Source organism: Aquila chrysaetos, chromosome 6, assembly GCF_900496995.4.
Source record: "Aquila chrysaetos chrysaetos chromosome 6, bAquChr1.4, whole genome shotgun sequence".
Lineage (NCBI taxonomy): Eukaryota > Metazoa > Chordata > Aves > Accipitriformes > Accipitridae > Aquila > Aquila chrysaetos.
In genome coordinates, this window is record NC_044009.1 from 31,838,427 (window position 1) to 31,855,989 (window position 17,563).

General features: G+C 42.2%; 2 protein-coding genes across 4 annotated transcripts in view; both read right to left on the reverse strand.

Annotated features, from left to right (window-relative positions):
- Nucleotides 1–804: 804 nt before the first annotated feature.
- LOC115343117 (retinol dehydrogenase 7-like) lies at nucleotides 805–11,540 on the reverse strand. Its single transcript, XM_030018657.2, has 5 exons — nucleotides 10,419–11,540; nucleotides 5,803–6,133; nucleotides 3,362–3,620; nucleotides 1,958–2,121; nucleotides 805–1,109 (listed from the first exon to the last, which is right to left on the reverse strand). The coding sequence occupies exons 1-5, from the start codon at nucleotides 10,431–10,433 to the stop codon at nucleotides 859–861; spliced, it is 1,020 nt and encodes a 339-aa protein (XP_029874517.1). The 5' UTR covers nucleotides 10,434–11,540; the 3' UTR covers nucleotides 805–858.
- Nucleotides 11,541–13,331: 1,791 nt separating this feature from the next.
- Nucleotides 13,332–17,563, reverse strand: part of LOC115343118 (dehydrogenase/reductase SDR family member 9-like) — a 33,966-nt gene continuing 29,734 nt past the window's right edge. For all 3 annotated transcript variants that reach the window (XM_030018660.2, XM_030018659.2, XM_041124641.1), the window contains 3 exons: nucleotides 17,055–17,313; nucleotides 15,837–16,000; nucleotides 13,332–14,969 (listed from right to left, as the gene is read on the reverse strand). In XM_030018660.2, coding sequence (XP_029874520.1) covers nucleotides 14,743–14,969; nucleotides 15,837–16,000; nucleotides 17,055–17,313 — 650 coding nt within the window. In that variant the 3' untranslated portion in view covers nucleotides 13,332–14,742. The remainder of the gene's footprint in view (nucleotides 14,970–15,836; nucleotides 16,001–17,054; nucleotides 17,314–17,563) is intronic.

Here is a 17,563-nt window from a genome sequence, read left to right on the forward strand (position 1 = left end):
AGTCAAACTAATTTGCCATAGCATATGCTAATGACCTGTTTTATCTAATGAGTGAAATAATCATCCTTTTAACTTGCAAAGTACACTGAGGACAAAAGAAATGTGAATGTATATTATTTTTAATATTTTCCTCAAACTATACTAATATTAGGAAGAAAGTCAAAATATAAGTTTGGATACTCTGTTTGCATAGTAACAGAGTACGATGTAGTTTTGATTTTCCCTGTAATTGCATATCTGTAAAATACCTTGTGTTTTATCTCTACACAGTTGAATAGTTAGGTGATTAGATGTGGTGAAATACTGCAATTGTAATTTTTTTAATATGTTGCAATAGCTGGGCTTTTTTATTATTTGATGTTGTGTCTTGTGTTCAGAAGCTTGTGAAGTTTAGCAACTGCTGAATATGACCATGAACAAACCACCCATGAAATAGATGTCTAAATCTGACTAAATCCATTCTGTAAGGTTCTGAAAGGCCATCGTTTTATTTCAAGTTCACTAGCAGTCTATATGTTGATGAAGTCTACTTGAAAAACTGATTCTTTTAGTGATTTTATTTTTCTTATTTAAAAATTTTTTATTGGGTGAGTAGTATTAACTAGGTTTGTAGCTGAATAATTTATGAATGCAGATCCTATAGAGGTATCATTTCTGAGCATAAAAAAAATGACCTTCAAAAACATGCTGGATTTACAAGCCTATCTGCAAACTCAGAAATTCCAGGTAAGGAGGGGTGGGGGGTGGAGAAAGTGTCTTCTGAAAGGAATTTAAGCAGTCTAGTAACTGGTAAAGAAGAGGATGTCTGGTTTTGACAGGATTAATATTTATTTCTGCAGAGCTGATACTGGTGTAATACTAAATGTTAATTAGAACTCCAGGAACTGATCTTCCACTAGCTGCTGGAGCTGGAAACATCATACGCAGCAGCATGTCAGATAAACAGCTTGGGGCATAGGAGAGAAATAGCCAAAAGAACTTTGCATCCCATCCAGCTCTGTATCGTGTCCTGGGGTACTTTGCTATCAGGGCATGTTCCATGCATTTTATGACCTTAGAAATATCAGAGTCACACAGTCTTTTCACTGATGATCTTTGAGCTTTTATATCTGCAAAGAAGAAAATAAGCCTGAAAGCATTTATATGCAACATGCTCTGCAAGAGTATTCTTTATATTCAAAGGTTTGGCTACAGCTTCAGGCTTGCTTTAAACTACTGGCTCAAGTACTGAGAGCAGTATAGCTACAGCAGAGCAGAGACCAGAAAGGCTGCAGAACACGCAAAAGCCCGGTAAACAGAAACCTCCCTGGCCCATATTGTGAGCAAGATGTTCCCTACAGTAAGTGCAGCGTGACACAGCACAACTTTTCAGATATCAGTAAGCCATAAACTTAGCATATGGTCGTAGCAATTCATTCCCCCTGGGTGTTCTGCCTCTAAGTATAGAGGGACTAAGGATGGTAGCATGACATCACATCTCACTGATCTTATATGGGAACTAATAGCACAAGCCTCATCTAAGATACACGTAGTCCAGAACAGTCAGCAATGGGTTCTTAACAAATGTTAATGAAGCCCAGCAAACGTTCATGGAATCACAGATTGGTTGAGGTTGGAAGGGACCTCTGGTCCAACCCCCCGCCCTGCTCAAGATAGGTCACCTACACCAGGTTGCCCAGGACCATGTCTAGATGGCTTTTCAATATCTCCAAGGATGGAGACTCCACAACCTCCTTGGGCAACCTGTGCCAGTGCTTAGTCACCCTTACAGTAAAAATGTGTTTCCTGAGGTTCAGCAGGAACATCCTGTGTTTCACTGTGTGCCCATTGCCTCAGGTCCTGTCCCTGGGCACCACTGAAAAAAGCCTGGCTCTGTTGTCTTTACAACCTCGCTTCAGGTATTTATATATGTTGATAATATCCCCCTGAGCTTTCATACAGTCCCTTTTCTACTTACATTCAACAAAGTATTTTTCTCCGTAGGAGTCCCTGATCTCAGGAGTCAGTCTGTTCCAAAGTCTTAAGAGGTATTTCTCGATGACATCTGAATTAACTACTCCTGCCTTAAAGAAACCATGCTCAACAATGCTTACTTTCACTCCAAAATGCTGCATCTCTATCCTAAAAGAAAAAAAAAAACAATCACCATCCTTGACCACCCAATAATGGCATAACCATTAAATATAAGTAAGTTGAAAGTCTGTCACATAAATGAATATTTAAGACTTTGATTCTTATCTTCAAATGTCAGAATGATTTTGAGATGTTCAAATTAGCTTCATAGCAATGTACCCATCCTGTAAAAGCACAGCAGGCAATTAACTCTGAGGGAAAAAAAGTAGTGTCAGTTAGATTCACAGCTTTCTGTGTGGTTTATGTTGGACTGATGCAAAGGATGCAGCAGCCAGCTGCATCTTAGCCATGTATTATCAAACTAAAACTTTTGACTATTTCAAGTGCTGTGTTGCATCATTTCAGCAGGAACAGATTATTAAAGTGCCTGGGAAAAAGTAGAAGTGAGCAAAACCTTTCAATTGGATTAGAACTTTATTCTCCATTGTATGGTTAAATGGTGATGGTGAAGAGATTAAAGGTTAGTGTGTTTTCTGGTAGCCTGGTTCCCTCTATGTAATTTTGAGTTGTAATGCAACTCCTTTGGGATGAAAATGACCTCTTTGTCTTGATAAGCATCTCAAGAGACCCAGGCAACTACGTTCCAAAGTGTGCAAAGGAACGGACCATGTATATAATAGCCATTATATTTCCTTAGGGCATATAATTTCTTTATATGAGCATTTATAATGGTTGGGAACCAACTTTCCTAGTCCTTGTGAAGACTTGACTCGCCGGACTGGGCCTTAGCCTTCTCAAGGCAGTACAACACAACTGGCTTCAGTGAAGGTTGTGCAGCTTAATTTTCTGAAGTTACGAGTACCTTTGGTAATGTGGTTGCTGCCTGGAATTGCCTAGCTCAGATTGTTGTGGAGTATTAGACCAAAATAAAACAGGTTGTAAATAGGCAAGTACAACTGAGTACAACTTGCCCAGGAAACCCTGGGTGTCTGACCAGGTTATACTGTTGATTTACATTTTGTGTATGCAGTGGATTCACATGCCCAAAAGCTGCATGCTAGCCATTTGTCCAGGATATGAAAATTTTTCCCACTGCAGTTTCCTGGTGGGTCTGTTCATAGTACAGAAGATTTAAATCCCAAACAAGTGACCAACATCCTCTTATTTTCCCTTCCCCCTTTAGGCAAGATTTCCAGAGAGAAAACAAGAGGGGCAAACATAGAGTCACCCTTCCTCAGCACATCTGGAATCTGTTCTTGGATCCATGCATGTATTTCTAGCTACTTACCGTAACGCGTCAGAGAAAGCTTCCATGCCCCATTTGGACAGTGTGTAGCCACCCCCTACAAAAGCCATGAGGCCTTTGGTGTTAATTAGATTGACTACTCTTCCCTCAGCTTTTTTCAGAAGTGGCAGAAGCTTGAGTGTGATTTCAATCAATCCCAGCAGACTAACATCCAGCACTGAGTGGAAGTCTTCAATCCTCAGCCAGTCAGTGGGTGCTGTAGGTGCTGTTTCTTCAGTGTTGCTCACCAAGCCAAAAAGCCCTAAAAGGATTACAAACCCATTTATTTCAGTATGTGGCAATATCTTACCCTAGAGTTTCATATGTAGCATTAGGAACTAAGCACACAGTTTGCAAAAACTTCAGTGAGAGGAATTCAGTTGTCTGGGGTTTGCTTGTATGATCTACTCTGTACACCTGGCAAAATTTGCTGAAGGCCTCAGGCAATGACTCTAAAAGAGCAGGGGTAAAGTATTAAAGGAAAACTATTTTGGTTGGAGATATGGGCCACCGTACCGGGCTTTATTATCCAGAACTGCTCAAGTATGTGGGCTCCTGATACACACTTACATTCTTGTGAAAATCAAATAGTCTACATAAAAGTGGAGAGACTGACTTTTCTGGGTTGGGGTCTAAAGTTCTGAACCAGACATGCAGAATTAGTCAATGCTTCTGAAAATATTACCTTAACCCTCTGTATTGATAATGCTGCTTTACTACCTTGTAAATTACTTGAGGAGCTTTAGATAAATAGTGACACTTCCAAGAGTTTGCTGAGGACAGCCTGCGCCTGAAGGGAGAGGCCGAAAGTCCAGCACTCAGCCTCTGTAAAGAGTTTCTCGGACTGAGGTGACAGCAGTGGTTACACTGACCAAGAACGTGCGGCTTTCCACAAGCTGGAAGCAGGGGCCTGCCAGAGGAGGTAAGTGCTAATAATTATGTCCTTGCCCTCAATCACTGCATTCAAGAATGGTCTGGAACACTCATGATGGGGCCAACAGTGTTTTACAAGCTTTGAGGAGAAAGTCCTACTGGTAGAAGGTATGTGTTTTGCTGTTTTAGCTAGTTAATTAATTAACAAGCCTATTGAATATTTGGTATAACTGTGTGTTACAGCTGGTAGTTGCAGTGCTGCAATCCCCTCTGGTGGCCCTTAACAACGTCTAGTCTGAGCTAACGGTGCTGAGAAAGAAACATGTATTGTCACAGTTGAATATATTTACCATGCAGATCTTTTTACCACCCTTTGCCAAAATCAACACTTAAGTCTTGTTTTTAACTCCACTCGTAGGTATCCAAGTGTCCTGGTGTCGGCTGGATAGAATTAATTTTCTTCCTAGTAGCTGGTATAGTGCTGTGTTTTGGATTTTGGATGAGAATAACGTTGATAACCCACTGACATTTTAGTTGTTGCTGAGCAGTGCCTACACTAAGTGAATGACTTTTCAGCTTCTCATACTGCCCTGCCAGCAAGAAGGCTGGGGGAGCACAAGAAGTTGGGAGGGGACACAGCCAGGACTGCTGAGCCAAACTGGCCAAAGGGGTATTCCATACCATGTGATGTCATGCCCAGTATATAAACTGGGGGGAGTTGGCTGGGAGGGGCAGATTGCTGCTCGGGAACTGACTGGGCATCAGTCAGCGGGTGGTGAGCAATTGCATTGTGCATCACTTGGTTTGAATATTCTTTTATCATTATTATTATTTTACCTTTCTTTTTTGTCCTATTAAACTGTCTTTATCTCAGCCCATGAGTTTTACCTTTTTTTCTGATTCTCTCCCCCATCCCACTGGGGGGGGTGAGCGAGCGGCTGTGTGGTGCTTAGTTGCTGGCTGGGGTTAAACCGCGACACCAAGGACAAACTCTTCCTCTTTTAGACAAGTGCTCAGTGGTGTATGATAGCAGTAGTGGCAGCTACCTATGTAACAACTCTGAGAAAACTGGCTGAAAGGGCAAGTGTTTAATTGTTGCAGTCAGTGCAATTGTTGTGTGCATTGCAAAAATCGGGCTTACTCAGCCACGCAAAAACACTTTTCTGCTTACTACAGGAGGGCTGAAGAAGCCCTGCACCAGCTGTTTTTAATTGGGTGGACTGGTTTTATTGTCAAGAAAGTTCCTTCTGGTACCAGTTAGCACCTTCCCCTGACTGAGATTCTTCAACTGCACCAAAAAGAGTCTGAAAAACACACCTGGGAATGATCTGGTTTTAATAGACACAGCAATTGGATTTTTAGGCACCCTGTTGGTGAAAGCAAGGGGAAGTCCAAAAGTATTGCTGGAGAGAGTCTCTTCCAACTGGGAAATGACAGAACTGAGGACTGAATGCGTTTCACCAGTAAGATGAAAAATGCCTCTGTGGAGAGTGGAGAGGCACCAGAACTTTTAGCTAGACCAGATTTGGTTGTATTGAAACATTTTTCTGGGAAATTACCTTGCCACTTACCCTTGCCAGCTGTCTCTTCGGTCACGAACACCACAGCCCTGGCAATGCTGTTGGAGTCAGCTAAGTTCAGGTTCACTGTCTTCAGTGAGAGTGAGGAGCAGGACTGTAGCTCTATTCTTCCTTTTTCTGTGGCACATGCAGCAATGACACAAAATCCCCTTTTGTCAAGCCATTTAGCCAGTGAGTTTCCAAGTCCAGTGTCACAGCTTGTTATGAAGACATGCTTTCCACTCAGGTTTCTCACTCTTTGACTGTCTCTGATGAGCCAGTAAATGACAAGACAAAGTATGGAAGCCAAAATTGCTATGTGCAGTGAGTCTGAAAGCGAGACCTACAAGCAAATAAGTTAATGATCTAGAAATGCAATGAAGCAAATGTGCTCAGCCAAGCCCCCAACTTCCTCAGACACAATTCCCGTAAGGGGCTTTGTTTCTTCTGGTTGCAGCCCTTCCAGCTCACTGTAAGGTAGGGGAGAGCAGGGGTAGAAGCTTTGGCACAATGTGATCGCGATCCATGAATAATACATGCCTTGGCAAAACCTTACCTATCTTCCTTTTCAAGAGATTTCCACTGTTTTCAAGCTTTGCTGTCCAATCTTTCTAGTCAGCCCTGTCCTTTCAGGATGTTTCAGGCTGAAAGGAATGACTGCATCAGTTCTCACAGTAGCATCTGGGTTTTTTTTTTTGTCTGGGGACATTGGTGATTATTTGTGCTAATACTGGAGAGAAGAATTTCTCTGGGAAGAAGGATGACTCTCTTTGATCACCTGTATGATGCCACCCAGGCTGCTCTTCTAATCTGTAGCACAGAAGCAGAGTGACCCCAAGAACAACCAGAAAAGCCTAAACTGTAGTGGTGGGTCTGATGACTAATTTGTTATGTGACTCGTGTTCTGTGATGGTGAGTGCCCTTAGACAAGGTAGACTTTGGGGCAGTGCCTGAGTCTTCTGTCTCCTTCCTCATTGCCTGTTTAGCACTGATACACAGCACAGTAGAATACGTTATACAGGAAGTGTGTTTGTGTAAAGAAATGGGGAAATGCATGGAGATGTTGCCCTCAAAAAAAAAAAGCACTGAGGGAACACAAGGTTTTCTAACTCTGGTGGGGAGGATACTGTTTGCTTATTCCAAAAATTTTTCATAAATGTAGAATACAGTTGTTGCCATCTAAAGTCTTCATGACTGATTAGTGTTTTTCTATTTGTATTTTTGTTTTGTGGAAGCATTAAACCAAAATAATTCATTAAAGACAATATTTATGGGAAGGCTGGTAAGCATTTCCAGACATCCTGATAAAAAGAAACTTTTTTACAGGTGCTAAGCAGGCACCTAGGTTCTAGTTACCTACATATGTGTAGAGGTGCAGACATCTGGCCTTTAAAATGTGATTGTATTCAAAGAATAAAGTGATACTTTAAAAAAAAAGAATTTGTGATTATTTTTACATCCCGAAAGTACTCAGAGAGGAAGAGGTCTTTCTTCTCTAACTCATAGCTGTCTGAAGTTAAGCATTCATTTAGCTGATTTTTGTGTAACATCCTTGCTACCTTAAGACATGAATATTAAAGGAAGCCCAATGTATTAGGCCTGGTTGCTAGAGCCTGTCTGGTATTCTTGTTCCTACTGAGTTCATGGAGTGATTTGGATTTATTCTGATTCTAAATTTTGCTGCCACTTCACCAAGTAGGAATGGAAGGAATCTCAGAATCTGATAGTGAATGAATGTTGGACTCTCATTAAATAATTAAATCAGTCACATAGCTGATAAATGATAACGAGTGACAACATTCATTGCCCCTTAATGATCCTATTTTACATAGTTGGGTGTCTCAGTAGTCATCAACATGGACTTCTGAGCTACTGATTAACACTCTCTGATTTTAAGCAAATATATAGAGATAAGAGTTTGCTTCTCCTTCCACTGCAATCTACAGGGAGGCTCCCACTGAATTTCTGGGGTGTTAGATTGGTCCCTGGGCTGCACTGGTTATTTTAGCAGCCCATCTCACTGTTGTTTTGAGGCTGATGTAATTGGCCCTCTAGTTTGGGTACTTCACTTAAATACCTGGCTTTTTTTGCTGTAAATGTCCCCGTTAAGTCTCACAAGGATTGCAGTGTTCCTGAATGTGTGCACTTTGGAATCATCTTTGTGATGTTTCACTGAACTGGTGACATTTATTTTCTGAGAGGGCTCACCGAGTGTGCCCTGTGACAAAGTGCCACTACAACTGTGTGAAAGAGCTCAGGCTAATTGAGATTTCTGTGCTGTAAAATAAAGTCTGAAAACAGGATGTTGCAGCAGCCCATCATAGATACCCCCAGTCTATTTGCAATGATGTGCCAGGCAATGACATTTCCTTTGATTGCTGATTTAGAATTTGGAGCTGAGCTAGACACAAAGAGAGACAGGAGTTGCTACCAGCAGGCTCTTGTAACCCCCTGCCAATAAATCTCAGCAAGTTACTCATCAAGCTAGTGCTGTGATATATAATTTTAGGACTCAATTAACCTTTTTCCCAATTCAAAATTAAATGAAATAATTAGAGATTTGGGGAAAAGATTAACCTAATTGGAAACAGGAGCTGTAAATCACACCTTCCTTCCTTCCTTGGCTGTGCTGTAGGAAGGAAACAGTGGACAGTCAGCTTGCACTACTGGAAAGCAAATTAAATTTGAAACTGGGCTCTGTGGAGAAGTCCTGGAGTGTCTGGCCAGCATGCCTACTTGGCTCCTGTAAGAGAAACACCTGGGACAGCTCTGGTTAGCGTTAGTCCCTGTGTTTAGGTAGCAATAATCGGCACAGACGCGCTGTAAGACAAGGGGCTCTAGGGGCGACAGCTGACACGGCAGCACTCTCTGTGGAGCCTCGGCTGCTCCTCTCTCCCCTGTCAGCCCTGGGCCAGTGTTCCTAAGGCTGTAATCCCTAACCACCTAGTTCTCCGCGAGTACCAGTGCTCCTTCTCTGATAGCAGATGGACATTCGGTGCTGAGCACCATGGTGGGTTTTGCTCTGCTGGAGTCTTCTGGCAGTATTTATTCTGCTAGGTGGTGTCATTGCTGCTGGAAGGAGTCTGGGGTCAGAATCAAAGGAAATAGTCTCAGTTAAAGTTTTCTTCCAAGAAAATTGTCTAGTTCTGTAAATGTACAATGATGTTATGCAAAATATTTCTTGTTTGATAATTGTGGAGCACTAAAAAAGCCACTTGTCTTCCAGGGGCATATTGATTTTGAAATAGCTGCCTGGAGTGGCAAAGAGTGTGTTTCCAGAGAAAATGTCAGCATGATATTTCAAGAGTATTGATATATCTTCATAAATATTGAATTCTGATTACTAATGTAGCCAGTAAATAGCTGAAGGCAAATTCTACTTTCCATTAAAACTTTGATATTTGCCTGGCAAATTGAGAACTCTTGGGATAGAGCCTGGCTTCTTATGCCTAGGCAAGTGCCATTTTAAAAGCAATCGATTTTAGAGAAAAGCAGCAATTCTACACCGAGAGCCCTTTAAGATCCTTAGACAACTGCAAAATACAGCATCCCCCTGCTTCCCTGCACTAAAGGGACCAGAAGCACATATTGAAGGGAGGTGTTATTGTTTTACTCGCAGAGCAAGTTTGCTTTGGTAGTTGTGCCAAAGAACCTCAGGTTGCGGTGAAGTTTGGGGTCTGGGTGTGCTTTGGATTCCTTCGTCTGCCAATGCGCTGGCAGTGCAAACCTCCAAAAGTCAGTGCTCTGCAGTGTGTTAGAGTGACCTGCCAGGCATGCTGAGGAAGAACTGCCAAGGGGAAATTTACGGACTGGGGTTCTTCAGAAACAGCACTCATGTAGCACTCAGTAGAAGGTTTAGATATATCAGACAATGCTCTGACAGATCACCCAACAGCTCTCCAGACTCTAGGAAGTACAAACTTTAATAATTGGTCATCCTGCCAGACCTACAACCCCCCTGGTCTTCAGTTAACAGATTGAACAAATATGCAGGCACAAACACATCACATCTACCACTCTTACGTGAGCTATTCCTGCACATGCGGGGCTTTGCACTTTTATTTCGTGGAAAAGGAGTGCTTTTTCATATGCTGTGTAAAAATGTCAGTGTGATAATTCAGTTTGGTGGTCAACAGGTAACTTAAGATCTTCATTAATATGTCACCTTAAAAGAAATACATCTCCAAAGCCTCCCACTCAGCATTTTGCAGGACATGAATGTACTCTGGTACAATGGGGGCTGATTTCTTTCTCAGCATGATTGTATCTTTCCTTTCATAGCTTGCACTTCAGATTTTTACCACAACATCGGTAAAAGACCCAGGAAAATAAACCCCTGTAAACTCTTAAGCAACTGACCCAGTAATTGAAAATAAAGGAGTAGAGAAAGATTCCAGATGTTGGGAAGAACATTTCTGAGTTAGCAGTTTATTCAGACCCTGTAGGTGCTTAGATAAGCAGCAATTGTTAAAATTACTCTTGAAAGGAAGGAACTGCACGTTCTCTCGTCTGTGCACTCAAAACCAAGTGCTTAATTTGTTCTCTTAGCTATTCTGCAAATGCATATAATGGGTACTGCTCACTATAACGATAGACACGAGTTCTGGTTTTTTTGTGCCATTACTCACATTCTGGGGAGACATCTGCAAGCTCAGTCTATACCTCCAGGTGCTCACGAGTTGCTTTCACCAGTTATTTCCAGTGTCAGAACATAGAAGCAGCCCATCAAACTCATAAGCTTGTGCACCAAGAACTGCATGGTGATAATTTCCAAAAATATCTCGCTGTAAATTTTGTGCCTGGTGGTGCTTTCTGATCGCTATACATCAGCTGACAAGCGTGGCCCCTCTCCCTGCTGTTGATAATGACTTGTGCTGTGATGCTTCTACCTTAGGGACTTACTTGATATTAATCTTCTGTATATGCCCCATGCCTGTCTATCCTACCTACGTTGTATAAACATTGCTGGCTATATATAGTTACCTACAGAGCCTTCGGGACTGTCAAGACTCATTAGGGAGAACTAATCTACTCAGCCAGGAGAGACTGATCTGTGCTTTGTCTTGAAACCAGCAGGAGTCTTTCCATTGATTTAACAGAGCTTGGTTCAGACCTCCACCTTTTCTCCTGCATGTGAGCAAGTTATTATTGATATGACTTAATCTAAGATACATCCTTGTGTGCAAAAACTTTCAGGGATGAAATTATTTTTTCTAGGCTAGGGGCAGCTTTTTGATCCTAGAAACAAATCAATTGCCTGAGTAACTAAGCAATGATTTTCAAATAAAAGCTCAAATTCTACAAACTGTGCAAACAAAGCTCTACGGTTTGCATGGAAAAGACTCTACTATATGACTGCTAGGCTGCTTGTTTGCTCCCTGGCCCAGAGTCTGCTAGGCACCTCTGATCCAGCTCTGAGTGCTACTGCTTAAACATGTAAGCAGAACTCCCTTTCCCTACTCTTCACGCCTCCCCATTTACAGCGCTATGTGGTGCCGGATGCTGCAGGAAGCGAGGAGGCTTGGGCAAAGACCGTTCTCAACAGCCGAATGAATGAATAAACTTTTTATGAAAATTGATTTGAAACTAACTGAATGAGAAGGAAATTAAAACTGGGGAAACCAAGCAAAGTGGTAGCATGGAGCTGGAAGTGATCTGGTCCTGTTCAGTTGAGCGGACCATGGCAATGGCAGCCCGTCCCAGACTGGCCGGTGACACCTGTCCAGCTGCTCCCTGCCAGGGGCTGCAGAGTTGTTAGTTCATCCTCTCCTTGGGGGGGCAGCTCTTCCCCCTCCAGTTTCTCTCCCTGCTCATTTTGGCTCGGGCCTGGAAATTCTTGCTTCTTTTGCCACTCTGAGTGCCACACCACCCCGAGCTGCGGTGTTGGTTGTTACTGCGCTTTCAGCACTCTCAGGGCACTCAGGAGATGTGTGCAGCTTGCTGGAGACTTGGGGATTCAATAGGTGGCTGGCAGAGATTTCCTCACCAGCACAAGCCTGGCAGATGTGCCCACTGGGTCTGCCTAGTCCTGTCTGGCCTGATTCAAGTAACAGGCTCTGCAACGTGGTTGAAATGACCACAAAACAGCACTCCACCAGCATGCAAAGCCTGTTGCAGGGGAACATTCTCCAGCAGTGTCAGGCCAGGAGTCCTGCTATTGTAGGTAGCAATCCTTTGCCACACAAACGTACGAGAAAAAAACATAAAAATAGTTTCTCTACTGCCGATTTTTTTTCTCAGCAAACTGCTTTTGAACTGTAGAGAATAATTTCAGAAAGCTGCATAGATCCTGTTTAGCATCTCAGAAAACTTCAAAATGGGGAATTTTTCCAGTAAGTTCCCTTTCTCACAGAGGATCCTCTGACTTGCTCAGAGCACAGCATGTGAGGGAGCTTAACAAAAGAGAAACCATATAAGCAAAGTGTGAGCTCCATATGTAGCTTTCTGTTAGAGAGCTTGGCATGAGACAGTCTTTCATCTGCAGAAAGCAGCAATTGACTGTCTGATTTCCCATTGACTCTTTAGGTGTATTTCATAATGAGATCCCCAAGTCCTAGAAAGGATGTGGAGAAATTACCCTGCTTGAAGCATAACATTGGGGAAGGAAATTTGGTAGTCAAGTGAAAAGCAAGAAGCTAACATTATTCCTGCTGGACAAGTGAGGGTTTTCAAGCACACCTTTGTGTGCTGGCTCTAACAAGCTAACTGAAGCCAGGTGCTGTGGGTGCAGTCCCCCAGGACCTTTTGACCTTGTGGAAGTCATGGGTCTTCTCCTGAACAAGTCCCTTCTCCTTCTAGTCCCTAAAAACATGTGTCTAAATATTCACCTGCCTCATACAGTCTTGTGAGCAGGACAGGTTTTGATAGCCATAGCATAGCAGAGCACACTGTGGTTTGTTCATTTCCAGAGGTTGCTGGCTTTTTTTGCTAGCACTTGAGTAAGCGAGGCATCTGGTTCTGGGAGAGAAAATGCCAGCAGAATCTGGCCCTTCATACAGTGAGAAGTAATACATTGAGCAGCTGTTATTTTTCCTGCATTTCTAATGTAAATAATATATTTACATCTACTGTGTCCTGTCCCAAATTCTGTTTGTATTGTCCTTTAAATGTTAACCTTCACAGTGCTAGGGTCTCACAGCAGCTGACAGTATACTTGTGGTCTAACGGGGACTGAATTAAACCAGCCAAACTGTAATTTCTAAAGATAAAGACCAGAACAGGTGGTGTAATTTCATACTTTCTCTGTTTCCCTAATCACTTTTGGCTGAGTAATCTTGGTGGGGAAAAAAAACCCACTTTCCCTTCTAGAAAGGCTCTCTGTGTGAAATGACACTAGGGCTGTCTGCTAAGTTCAGAGGACAAGATTCACATCCCTAGGGCCTGATGCTGCCTGCTCTGCAGGGGCCAAGAATTTCACTGACTGGGATGGACTGATCTCTTGCCTGGAAAGCTAACAGCTCATGCAGATTGGGACAGGAAAGCTACTAGCTCACCAGACAGCCACACAGCAGCCTTTGGATTAAATGTTAAATAAATAAAAACAGGTTTTCTGTCACTTTTATTGACAGGAAGTTGGTTTCAAAGTAAAATCTACTACAGCAATGCCATCAATACCTCAGTAAAAGTAGCCAGTTGAGAGGTATTCACCTCAAACCTGCTCTAGGAGGAGTAAATTTTCAGGTAACTGAGACATAAATTAAATGACCCCACTAAAGCCTAAGCATAAGCTGCACCGAGAAAAGTAGAATTGTTGTTTTGCAAATGCCATAGAAACTAAATTGAAAACTAGCACTATTTGTATAGCCACTAGGTAACCTGTTCTTTACTCCAATCATGTCACAGCAAATTCACCAGCATGAGGAAAGCATTTGTTTCATCGCCGAGTAGTTTCCATGGCAGTGGGAAATGGCTTCCTGAGCAATGCACAGTTACAGACTTGACGTGGGGTCTCTGCAGTTCTCAAGCACTTTGCCATGATTAATTCCAGTGGAGCTGGGTCTTAACAGGCACTTGTGTCAGGAATTGAACAAGAGCAGCACCTCTCCACAGGAATTACTCAGCACCTCACAAAACACAGGGCTATTATTTTTATGCCAAGAAATAGCTCCCAGACTTGACCATCTTGCAAGCTCACTTTTTTTTTTTTTTTTTTAAATAAAAAAGCGCCTCAGCTCTTCACTACTTTAATTTCAGGTATTGGGCCCATGTAACTGGATCCACAGTCTACATTTGTAGCTATGGATCCTTTACAACAGAGGGGTAGAGTTGGACTTTAGAGATCCTCAAGATTTAGCATACTGAGTAGGAAAATGCCTCACCTAAGTCTTGCAAAGTCCTGTAAGCAGGAAGGGGTGTGAATCCCAACCAGCTCAATGACTTGGGCAATTTATTTTGCTCTCTTTCCAGTTAGGACTGTGCCAAGGAAAGGCAACCACAGTTTCCTTGGCCTCAGAACTGAACAGGGGTGACTGCTGAAGAAAGCAGCATGAGGAAGAGGATTTTCTGCCCTCCTTCCTAGTTTATATTGCAAGAGTTCACTTCTCCCAGAGGAAGGCCCTGTTTCCATTCCCTCCTCTGCCTGAGATGACCGAACTCTTCCTGCTGTCAGGACTTAAAGCCACATTCCCCATTTTCCTGGGATATTTTTCTTACAGATCTTTGTGAAAACTGGAGCCTCCAAGGGTTCTCAAACAGAGCACCTTAAAGGCGAAGGAACTGAAAAATCTTAGTCATTTCTGAAAGTTTTAATAGTGCTTTTGTTCTTTCTGGTTTACATGTTAAAAATGAAATAATTTTTTTTTACTAGTAGCAGATATTGGAGGAATAGATATATCTCTTACATTTATAAAGAATGCGTGTGTATTTCATGCATAGTTTGTATCATGCCAATATAAAGGACAGATCTTATAGAATCAGCCTTGTCCGTGATGGGGGATATATATCGGCAAATATTTACTTTGCATGGGAAACTGCAAGCTCTACTCTGTTCTGCAGCAGTAGGAAGTCTTGTATGATTGCTGGCATTCTTGAGAGGGGATTCCAAAACAACTTGGCATCCTGCCCAACAATGTAATGGGCATGTGGATGGAGGCTCGTTAGGGCATGCTCCATGCACTGAACGACCGGTGAAATGTCCTCGTTAAGACACATCTTGGACAGCTTTTGTTTCTTTGCTGCATCTGTAAAGCTCAAAAAAAGAAGATCATTTAGTGACAGCCAGGCAAGGTGACTTTTAACTCTTCCCCTGCACTGATCTGTACAATTTCACTAAGGAACTAGTATTTCTTCTTTCTCCCTACACAAGAATTTGTAGCAGTTTCTGAGGACCAAGTCCCTGCCCGTAATGACCTTGTGATATCCTTGACCCCAAGAACAGCCTAGTTACCCTTAACTGTGGAACAGTCATGGCAAAACTGGGCCTGTATGGTCTGAGGACAGGCAATCAGCATTGACAGTAGCTCAGAATAAACATAACTACATAAGAGGCAAAGGGAAACTGAAGTGCTGTAGTTGTAAATGAGTCTCTTGTAATAAGGAAACTGCTTTGTGGAAAGTGGTGAAACACAATTGTAAGGAAAAAATTTGAGGGACAAGAAAGTCCAAGGATCGAAAGACAAGCAGCTTAGCAGGCTTAGCAAGTGTCTGTCGGCCAGGTCCTGAGTGACTTCATCACGACTGGGGACAGCAGAAGCAAAGGGAATTGATCCCTATTTGATTACTAAACAAATAAACAATAATGACAGAAAAACACATCGAACACATTGATTACATCATCAGATAAAAGTTTTTCTGTTTGGGAGTTTGCTCAAAAGCTTCATGCCAACACGAATAATTAATCATCAACTGAGATTTGAATAAAGCTTCCCAGAACAAGTCTTTTGTGCGGATAGTCGTATTGTGATGCAGATGCATTTGAAAAGTAACTTTTCCCATCACAGTCTTTCCAAAAAGTCAGAATGATTAGAAGATATAAAGCTACTTTGCAAAGCTTTCTCAGCAAGAAATGCATTGCTTCTTTTGATACAAATGTCTGGAAATTGCCTCACCTTTCTGAAAATAGTCCTCTCCATATTGCATTTTAATATCAGGGGGAAGCTTATTCCAAATAACCTCCTTCTCTTTCATAATTTTTGTTGGATTGGATAATGCTGTTTTGAACAGTCCAGGTTGAATGCAACAAACCTTAACTCCAAAAGCTTTCATATCTCTCCTGTAAAGACAGCCCAACGATTTAATCGCATTACACATTATTAATACTGTGGGATTTTTTTGTGTACTAACACTTTTATTTCTGTCTTTACGTGGCAAACCAGCACACAAATACTGTGAAGGTTTGTTCATGGTTGTGAACTTTCAGCTTGTTATCCCTAAATGAAAGAGGGATGAACTCTCATACGTGCTTCACAGAGTGAGAACACGCATGGGCAGTGACTGTGCAGTAGCTGGCAGAGTGTATTTCCCATCCTAGTTCACCTTGCAGTAGCTCATTAGTTATCTGATTTGTCTGTAAGACTGCCTGGCTGCCTAAATGCAAGTGGTTAGAGCCATTTTACATGTCTTAGGAAATCCTTCTCAACCTCTGGCTTATGCTCCAGATTGGTACAGTTCCTTCTGGCCCCACCTCGTATCTGTCAGCCCTGTGTGGGTGTCCCAGTATCTAAAAGGGCACTATATATTTAGGCACACAAATAGCTCCCTGCCTGTGTTACAAGAGGAAGCCATGGTGGTCCCCAGGATCAGTTTGCTACGTTCTCTAGATCTCTCTAATGATCAGCATAATAAAGAGAAGACACTTTGGAGAACAAAGCTTAGACGAAAGTTACTATCAGGCGATAACTCATGGTATGTATTTTTTCTGGATGGGCGGCTGCTGGAAGTTTCTAGGTGTACTTTTCAACTAGGAGAATTAGGTTCATATTGCAAAGACTTCTCAGTTCCCTTGAGCGGAGCTTCCTTTGCAATAAGGCCTCTGTGCACACTAAGGTAGGCTAGTTGTGAATCTGTAAGAGTATCAACTACACTGCAATAATACCTGAGGACAGCTTGTGCGCCCAACAGGCTTTGAACCATTTCAAAAGTGGCATAATCTGTGTTGAGCAAAAGAACTTTTCAGAAGAATTAGTCCAAAGTGTCTAATGTTCTTCAATTTTATACCAAGTGCCAGGATTGTAAATCAGCTCCCAGTCTGCATGTGCCAGTTTTTAGTTAGTATATGAGCCTTAGGAAAAAAACAGAGTGGTCTTTCCTCATAGTGAGTGTTATACCTTAAGCTGTCATTAAATCCTTCTACCCCAAACTTTGAAGCAAAATAGCCTCCACCACTGAATGCTAGGCGACCTCCAACACTGGATACATTTACTATCCTTCCCTTTGCTTTTTTTATCAAGGGAAGCATGTTTATTGTAACATTTATGAGTCCAATTAAATTAACTTCAATTGGTTCTCTAAAGTGCTCAATATCCAGCCAGTCTGTAGGAGCTGATATCCCCATAATCCCAGCATTATTGACAAGTCCCCAAAGACCTGTAGGGAAAAAAAGAAGAAGAAAGTCAGGAAGCAAATTTTCATCTAATGTGTCAGATTAATTGAAGTGGGTGAGACTTCACAGAAAATCAGTGAGGGACCAAGAAGGCAATACAGATTTGGAGGAATTGCCTGAGAATGTCCTGCAGTATTCAGCTTTATTCTCAGTGTCCAGGTTTTATCACCATGCTTTCCATCACCCTTTGCGTAGTCTTCCCCCTGCCACAGCATTTTGGGCAGGGGCTGATGT

Excerpts from the sequence above, each read along its gene's own strand:
- LOC115343117 (XM_030018657.2), bottom strand. Across the intron at positions 3,621-5,802 it reads CGAAGAGACAGCTGGCAAGG|GGCTTTTTGGCTTGGTGAGC; the intron begins GTAAGTGGCAAG and ends TAATCCTTTTAG. Across the intron at positions 1,110-1,957 it reads AGAAAAATACTTTGTTGAAT|ATATAAAAGCTCAAAGATCA; the intron begins GTAAGTAGAAAA and ends TCTTCTTTGCAG.